Genomic DNA, 9,434 nt, shown 5'->3' on the forward strand with positions numbered 1-9,434 from the left:
ACGGTTAGCCACCACGGTGAGCCGTTCCTGGTTCCGCAGGAACTCCTCCCGGAACCTGCTCCAGGTACGACGACACCTCCTCACAAAAGCCGCCGGGCCTGAAGAGGATGCCAAATGTTCTTGGCGCGGAAACACGTGAGGCTGAAATCCATACGCGGCCTGGAAGGGTGAGTATCCTGTAGAGTTAACCAGGGAATTGTGCGAGTACTCTACCCATGGGAGTTGTGAAGACCAGGTTTTAGGATTCTTGCAGCACATAGCCCGCAGGGACGTCTCCAGATCCTGATTGTACCTCTCTACCTGGCTGTTAGTCTGAGGATGGAATCCAGAACTCAGACTGACCTTGATCCCGAGGAGGTTGCAGAACTCCTTCCAGAAAGCCGCAAAAATTGGGGGCCCCAATCCGAGACGATTTTGAGAGGGAGTCTATGAAGGCGAAACAGATGCTGCGAGACCAATGCTGCTAGTTCCTTGGCCGAGGGGAGTTTCTGCAGCGGAATAGCGTGGGCTAATTTGGAAAAACGGTGGATGATGGTAAGGATTACCGTTTTACCCCTTGAGTTTGGCAGCCCAGTGATGAAGTCCATAGCAACGTGGGACCAAGGTCTGGACGGCACAGGTTGAGGGTGGAGCAGGCCAGCAGGAGGGGTCCCGGCCCCCTGACCAACGGAGTCCCCACCACCCCCCGCCAGGCATCGGAGGCCCCGAACCCCACACCCACCCCGGCAGAAGGGCAAGGAGCAGTGACGACCAGGCCCCCCACCCCCCAAGTCATGGAGTTACTATGGGAGACCAGAGACACTGAATTCTTTCAAAGTTACTGGAACCTTGGGCTGACATTTTTTCCAAGCTGATATGATCAAACAGCAGATTTCTGTATTGACTTATATTTATGTTTTTCTTGTTTTTCCAATTTATTAAAATTGTTTTTTTAGCAATACAAAGAGTTATGAAAATGATAGAGCCTAATCCTTCTTCTACATTGATGGCACTCATGTCACCAAGCACACAAAGATTGAAACCTTAAGCCAGACTGATAAATCGGCACATACCTGCTGCCAGAGAGCCTGGACAGGCGTGCAGAACCACAGTGCATGCATGTAGCTGTCAGGTAGATCAGTGTTTTTCAACCAGTGTGCCGCGGCACACTAGTGTGCCGTGGGAGATGGTCAAGTGTGCCGTAGGAAATTCCCCTCATTAACTGATCTAAAAACATTTCCCATCTCCAGGATTGCAGCTCTCTGTTCATCCAAACAGGCCCTGATAAAACACTGAGAAGTTAAGAATATAAAAGATTGTAAAATACTTTTTCTTTGCGTTTATTTTATTTTATTAAAGACATTTTGATAAGAATGACGGTACAGTACCGCGATTCAGCTGCAGCTTCGGCTGTATTTTGGAAAAGTCCCCGCCCCTTTAACTGTCTCCACCAATCATTCTTGAGGGGCTTAATCACATGTCATCAGTCTGACCAATCAGAAGTGGTTAAAGTCTTCACTTCCTTGTCCCGATTTAGCTCGTAAAGTCGCTCAGTTCTAACAAAAATACCAGCTAAAGCTCGTCTTTGTGTGTCAGACCGTGGAACAAGTGAACAAAACCATGAAGCTCAGAGATGCGATATCCGGCCGTTTTATGCACTACATCTCCCATGATGCATTGAGTTGTGAGAGTGACAGCGCACAAGGAGATCTGTTGTTAAACGTCTTGAAACCAATGAACACACATCAATCTGTTTTTAAATCTTCTAACTTAACTTTTATTGCATCTTTTAGAAAAAAAAACAGCTGCAGTTTCCAGCTTTTTCTGTAACAATTATCCCCAAAATGCATGTGAGATCATGGAGGGGCTGTAGATCAATACAGACTATGAGTTTCATCTTGTTTTTTTTTATTTTTGGGTGCTGGTGTACCGCGGGATTTTTTTTAAGGTTAAAGTGTGCCGTGGCTCAGAAAAGGTTGAAAAACACTGGGGTAGATTACTGTCACAGTGCTCGCAAATGTCTGAGTTACTGAGAGCCATCTTGAACATCCTCTGTCCAGTGCAGTAAATTCTGTGAAGAGTTTTGAAATGGATTGGCTGCAGATTTGAAAATGTGGCTCTTTCCTCCCTTTGCTGCGTCTCTCTGTGGTTTAGTAAAATAACCGTCATGTTCTCAGATTGTCGTGGAGCCTTTAACACCGTCAGGTAGAGCGAGCGGGCAGGAGGGAGAGAGCAGCGTGAACCCGGGGAGGGGGTGTGTCTGCAGCTGTGAACGCCGACCAGAGTCTGTTATGCGACGGAAAGTTTTTCTGGAAAGACAGTCAGTGGTGATCTTGTAGGAGACACGTGAGCGCCCCCTCCAAAAAATATGTTTTTAAACCCCCATTTCCATGTATAATGAATTCAATTTGCGTCAGGGGGCCCCCACTAACCTGTCATCTTGCTGCTATGATGACCGCATGTTGCGCTGTCTGTGTAGAACACGCTGGAGGGGGGGGGGGGGGGGGGGGGGTGCACGCGGGGGAAAAACAGAAACAGGTAGAGAGGTGGGGGCGAGGCTTAGACTCACCGCTTATGATTCCAGACCCGCAACAAACTAAAAGCTGCTTCCTATAAAAACATAGTTGTCATCGATAAAAGTAGTATCATTTATTGGGTTTACTGGATTTAAATAAATAAATAGACAGGAGTCTGCATCAAAGTGAATTTGTTTCCTTCATCGCATTTATCTGAACTCTGGTGTTTGACAGATGGAAAAGTTTCATTGTTATGCCGACGTTACTGTCATGATTTCGTAGGCGAGGCGAACCCAGATGCTGGAACCCAGAGTAAAGACAGGTAAGTGTAGGATAGAATTTCTTTTTTTCTCCGTGAAAGGCTGTGGCTTTGGCTTGGCGTTGTTCGGGCTTGAAAATGGCTTGTGGCGTGGCTCGAGGTGCTAACGCGGTTAGCGTAGGCCGAGAAGTCTTCAGGCTCTCCGATACAGCTTGGAAGAGGATCCACACTGGCGTCACTCGTGAAATGGTTTCCTGAGGCAGGAGAATATCATTAGTTCGTGAGCGAGAACAAGACAGCATAAACCAGAGCATAACTAGACCAGGCGTAGTCACCATAAGGGGCAACGAACTGGCGTTGAATACTGGAGCTGGGTCTCCTTTTGAGCAGCAGAGGGTAATGAGCTGAGTGAAGATAGCTGGTGGAAATCAGGATCAGACCAGAGCTGGGAGGGGGAGGAGTCTGACAGAGGCACCATGACAGTACCTCCCCTCAACGACCGCCTCCAGGCGGTCCAGGATGCCGATCCGGGTGGGCCCAATAGAATGCAGAGATGAGGGCCGGGTCCAGAATGAGGGAACGGGAGACCCAGGAGCTTTTTTACCCGGCGTCGAACGTCCAAAATGCGGCTGACCGTGTAGGCAGGGGCGCCATCAATGACCCGGGCGTGAGGAGGGGAAGCGGAAGGCGGGCAAAGCGCGCTGTCCAAAAAAGGCTTGATTTGAGAAATGTGAAATGATGGATGAACCTTGAGGGCCGCCGGTAGACTGACACAGGAGGGATTGATGACTCTGTCGATGGTGTAGGGTCCAATATAACGGGGGGCAAGTTTGCGAGACGTGGCCTGAATGGGGATGTTCCGTGAAGACAGCCAGACCCTCTGACCAGGTTGGTAGGTGGGCCCCACCACCCTGTGACGGTTAGCAGAATGGCAGTTGCTCTCCTTGGTGCGGAGTGCGGCCCTGGTTTGATGCCAAATGTGTTGGCGCCGTTGAAGATTGTCCTGATGGTCCTGGTGAATTGGAGGACTTGGAGCATGCACAAGTGGGACAGGCGGCAACATGCTCCCTGACGTCCTTACTCATGGACGGCCAGAAAAAGCGTCTGCAGAGGAGGTTGAGTGTTCTGGTGACTCCCCCATGGCAGGCAATGCAGGAAGAGTGGGTCCAGGTTATGGCGTCTGATCTGAGGGAGTGAGGAACATATAGCATACCATTAGGAGGATCGGAGTGGTCAGGTTCCTCACCTTGGGCCTATATGACTTTGGTTTCGATGTCCCAGGTTAAACTCCCAATGATGCAGGTTTGCGGGAGGATGTTGGTGGTGGTGGTGGTCTGTACATCCGAGGAGCAATATTTCCGGGAGAGGGCGTCCGGTTTTACATTACGCCTGGTCTGTAGGTGATTGAAAAGTTGAAACGGTCAAAAAAAATACACCAGCGGGCTTGACGAGAGTTAAGTCTTTTTGCTGATTGTAGGTATGAAAGGTTTTTGTGATCTGTCCATAGAATGAACGGTTGAACTGCTCCCTCCAGCCAATGACGCCACTCTTCTAATGCCAACTTGATAGCGAGGAGTTGCCGATTGCAAACAACACAATTACGCTCAGTGGAGGAGAGTTTCTTTGAGAAGAAAGCACAAGGTTTTAGTTTGCCAGACTTCTGTTCTCGTTGGGAAAGGATGGCTCCCACTCCTGAGTTGGAAGCGTCAACCTCGACAACGAATTGTCTGGTGGGATCAGGTTGAATCAGGATAGGGGCAGAAACAAGGAGTTCTTTAAGAGTGTCAAAGGAGGTTTGGGCTGCAGAGTTCTATTGAAAAGTCCTGGTCGTGGATGTGAGTCGATAGCACTGTAATTTCTGATAAAATGTCGGTAGTAGTTAGCAAACCCAAGAAACTGTTGTAACTTCTTACGGGACGTAGAGGGTTCCCATTGGGAGACGGCTTCAATCTTGGCAGGATCGGGGCGCATACTGCCAGCCTCAAAAATATAGCCAAGAAAGGGTATTACCGAAGTGTGAAACTGGCATTTCTTGGCTTTGACGAAGAGCTGGTTTTCGGACAACCTCTGAAGCACAAGACGAACCTGATTCTCATGTTGAGTGGGATCTTTAGAGTAAATGAGGATGTTGTTGAGGTATACAAACACAAAACTATTGATAAAATCCCTGAGCTCGTCGTTGACTAGACGCTGGAAAACTGCGGGCGCTTTAGTCAAGCCAAAAGGTATGACCAAATATTCATAATGCCCCAAGGGTGTATTAAAGGCAGTATTCCATTCATCTCCCTCCTTCACCCGAACGAGATGGTAAGCATTACGGAGGTCAAGTTTAGAAAATATACGAGTTTCCTGTGTAGAATCAAAAACAGAGCTGATGAGAAGGAGAGAAGACTTGTCTTTAATAGGGATTTTGTTTAGCTTGCGGTAGTCAATACAAGGCCTAAGGGTCTGGTTCTTCTTTTCGACGAAGAAGAACCCTGCACCAACAGGGGATGACGAGGGGCGGATGTGTCCCGAAGAAAGAGCCTCCTGGATTTACCGCTCCATAGCTGCTTTCTCTGGACCAGAAAGATTAAATAATCTCCCTTTCGGGAGTGTGGCTCCATGATGCAAGTTTATGGAGCAATCATAGGGTCTGTGAGGACGTGAAGAACTTGATTTGGATTTGCTGAAAACGGTTCTTAAGTCATGATAACAGTCAGGCAAATTAGATAGATCAATTTCTTCAGGACTATGAAGGGTGGAAACAGTAACCGGCGGAAAAGCTGATTGCAGACAGTTAGCCAGACAAAAATCACTCCAATTGGTGATGCGGTGGTGAACCCAATCAAACTGGGGATTACGACCTTGAAGCCACGAGAACCCTAACACGACAGGATTCTGAGGAGTGTGAGTGAAAAAACCAGGTGTGTTCCCTATGATTACCGGAGGTAATGAGCAGAACAGGTCTAGTAGGATGAGTTATCAAAGAGAGGTGTTGGCCTCCTAAGCCAGTGGCTTTAACCGGAGCTTCGAGTTTGTCAGTGGGGAGAGACAGACGAGAAACAATGCTGTGATCTATTAAGCTTTGTTCAGCTCCAGAGTCTATTAAAGCTTGAAGGTCGGTGATCTCTGACAAAGGGCAAAGCTTGACAGGAACAAAGAGAAATGCTTTAAGTGTGGTAATGGAAACACTCGCCCTTCTAGCGGGGGGCTCTGGAGTTTAAACGTACGTCGCATTGGTTTACTTGGTGTCTTAGCTTCCCGCAGTAAAAACACGCACCCTCTTCACGGCGTCTCTCCTCCGCGGATAGCTTAGAGTGTCCGAACTGCATGGGTTCTTCTGGTAAGCTAGGGGGTGTTTGAGATGAGGGGGCTGGTGGAGAGTGATATGTCGTACCTTGAGTGGTCGTTACTGGGCTTTTGCGGGGTTGAGTGGGCTACTCATGTTGTCGTTCCCGTAAACGGGTGTGAGAGCCTTTAAAGGTGTGGATTTCGGGTTGCGTACATAGGTGGTCTTTGATAGATTCGTTCAAAGATTGGTAGAAGACCCCTCCTAACGCCGGATCAGACCAACCCGCTTCCACCGCCAGGATTCTGAAATCAATAACATGGTCACTGACAGACGCTGCTTGAGAGCTAAAAGCTTACGGGTGGCTTCTTCCTGCTTTCTCGGCTGATCAAACACAAACTGGAACTCTCCGATGAAGCGGTCAAAGGATAGGTGGGATATGGGGTTGACCGCCAGGGACGCCTGAGCCCATTGCAGGGCCTTATTACGTAGAGAGTTAATGTTATTTTACTATGATCAGAATGGTAGTACCTCTGGGCTTGTTGGAACAGTAGTCGACATTTTAGGAGGAAACCGCCACATGCTTCGACATCGCCGAAGAAAGGCTCGGGTTGTAGGCGGAAGTTTTCCGGGATCATGGAGGAAGACAGGAGGTGAATGAAGGTGAGTAATAGGATTTATTATTCCAGTTGATTAGTAATCCTGTTGTGGCAGGAGGTCGGCGAGGCTGAAGGACCGTCGGCGTTCCGGGGCGAGTCTTGGGATTCGACGATGGCTCCAGATGTGTCGGAAGGCTCGGCGGCAGTTCTAGACGAGGCTGTGGATCTTGACGTGACGCTTGGTGTTCGGATGGAGCGTTGAGAAGAGGTAGGTAGCTCCGGGGAAATTCCGCTTGGGTAGGAGCTGATTCGGGCATCAACTCGTGGGGCATGAAGGTCCTGGACAAAGAATGGCTTGGGTTAGGTGAGAGCAAAGATACCTAACAAGAAACTTGAAAGAGACCAAACTAGCACCATCAAGGGCAACGAACTGGCATTGAATCCTGGTCCTGAAGTTCCTTAAGTAGGTCTGGCAGGGTGATGAGTTGAGTGGACGCAGCTGGGATAAATCACTGGCCAAGCAGAGAGGGGAGGGGGAGGAGAGCTGACAGAGGCACCATGACAGAAATCACTGAAAACAAACATTTCACTTCTTTCAGGAACTACCTCACTTTACACAACTCTGCTGTGTCTCCAACATAACCCACAATCAGTCCAGCATGGAGCGTCTGAGTGAAAGTGGTCTGGACTCTGTGGAGGAGAGTCATGCTTTCAGAGACGCTGTAGAAGGACAGAACACCTGCTCTGTGATCCAGGTACACTCCTACTCTGGAGGGAACACGAGCTGAGATGGAGGTTTCTATGCTGTTGTGGACAAATGAGAACAAGTCTGGCTGACAATATAATGACCAAGACTTATCATTTAAACCAAATCCACTTTCATTTCCAGATCTGCTGATGTTCTTGTATGCGACTGCTACTTTGACATAGTCTCCTCTCCTCTCTACCTCCCAGTAACAACGTCCAGTCAGACTCTCTCTACTCAGAACCTGAAACCAATCAGTAAATCTGTCTGGATGATCAGAATCAGACTGAGGTTCTTCCATCGCTGTCACCTTTCTGTTCTCCTCTGACAGTAACAGATGTCTGTGTGCTGTGTTTGGATCCAGTGTGATTTGACGTGAATATCTGAGGAAGTCAGCTCTGCTCTTTGGTTCTGGTTCTGGTTCTGACAGTAAAACGTCCACATGAGAGACTGTCAGTGAGATGTTTGTCCATTCCTCTCTCAGAATGTCCTGCAGTTTGTCTCTGAGCTCTGTCACAGCTGCTGTCACATCCTCAAAGTATGTCAGAGGACGGACATGGATGCTGGCTGAGGGGGTGGACTCACTGAGTGGGGGCAGTGAGGGGTAGTTGAGCAGAAAGTGGCTGTGATCCTCTGTGAGCCAGAGCTGCTTCAGCTCAGCGTCTCTCCTCTTCAGCTCAGCCATGTCCTGCTCCAGCTCCTCCTGAAGACCTTTGACTCGCCTCACTTCAGTTTGCTGCTGGGATCTGATCTGCTGCTCCACATCACGGCTTCTTTTCTGGAGGAGACGGATCATCTGAGTGAAGATCTTCTCACTGTCCTCCACGCTTTGATCAGCAGAGTGATTGATGGCCTCCACCTCCTGTTGAAGCAGCTTCACCTCTTTCTCTCTGTCCTGGATTCTCTGCTGGATTTGTTGCTGACTCTCCTCCAGCTCTCTCTGCTTCTCAGTCCTTTCTGCTGCAGCTGAGACTGTGTCGTGGCCTCTGTGTTCTTCCACAGAGCAGAGATAACAGATGCTCTTCTGATCAGTGCGACAGAACATCTTCATCACCTCATCATGACGGGAGCAGATGTTCTCCTGCAGGTTCTTGGAGGGTTCCACCAGCTTGTGTTTCTTCAATGCAGCTGCTTTCAGATGAGGCTGAAGGTGTTCCTCACAGTAAGAGGCCAGGCAGCTCAAGCAGGACTTGATGGCTTTCAGTTTTCTTCCAGTGCAGACGTCACAGACCACATCTTCAGGTCCAGCATAGCAGAGACCAGCAGGAGCAGCTTGGAGTCCGGTCTTCTTCCGCTGCTCCACTAAAGCTGCTAACATGACATTTTTCCCCAGAACAGGCCTCGGTGTGAAGGTCTTCCTGCACTGAGGACAGCTGGGGACTTTCTCCTCTGCATCCCACAATCCTTGAAGACACTTCATGCAGTAGCTGTGTCCACAGGGAATAGTCACCGGATCCTTCAGCAGATCCAGACAGATGGAACAGCAGAAGCTTTCTTCATCCAGATCTGCTCCTTTCTGCGCCATTTCTCCTCTCAGACACACAGACTGTGAGAGTTTCACTTTTTCATAAAGCGGTTTGACTCTGATCCTCCGATCAGATGGTTTCACTGTGAGTTCAGCCAATCAGCTTCTTTCTTCTCTTCCTGTTGGTGACGCCCATCATGACAGAGGAGGAGCTGCAGGTGAGGAAGAGGAGCCCTGATCTGTTAACCCTTTCAGAAAGAGAGACAGCAGACATCAACGGTCTTCTCCTTCAGCAGATCCAGACAGATGGAACAGCAGAAGCTTTCTTCTTTCTTTTGCTGTTTCTGCTGGAGAATCCTGGTTTCTTTCAGTCTGAACGTGCTCACTGGCTGCTGGTGTTTCCAGTTTTAGAAGGAACACGCCTTCTTCACTATTTGCAGAGTACGTTACTCTGGTTTAGTCAGATTTTTAAGAACTAACTCGTCCACACAGCCCAGAATACATTTATGAGTAGCTGGAAAAAAACTTCCAGACAAATTCTGTCACTATTTTACACACAGACACGCTGCTGAGGCCGGCTTTAGGATGACGTCATGAAAT

The 9,434-nt window shown here is 48.8% G+C and overlaps 1 protein-coding gene across 1 annotated transcript; it reads right to left on the reverse strand.

Moving 5' to 3' along the window:
• Positions 1–6,686: 6,686 nt before the first annotated feature.
• LOC101170746 (tripartite motif-containing protein 16) lies at positions 6,687–9,157 on the reverse strand. Its single transcript, XM_023966393.2, has 2 exons — positions 7,039–9,157; positions 6,687–6,963 (listed from the first exon to the last, which is right to left on the reverse strand). The coding sequence occupies exon 1, from the start codon at positions 8,892–8,894 to the stop codon at positions 7,227–7,229; it is 1,668 nt and encodes a 555-aa protein (XP_023822161.1). The 5' UTR covers positions 8,895–9,157; the 3' UTR covers positions 6,687–6,963; positions 7,039–7,226.
• Positions 9,158–9,434: the final 277 nt, after the last annotated feature.

The sequence above is a fragment of the Oryzias latipes genome, chromosome 18, assembly GCF_053564925.1.
Source record: "Oryzias latipes strain Hd-rR chromosome 18, Olatipes_Hd-rR_3.1".
NCBI classification, from domain to species: domain Eukaryota; kingdom Metazoa; phylum Chordata; class Actinopteri; order Beloniformes; family Adrianichthyidae; genus Oryzias; species Oryzias latipes.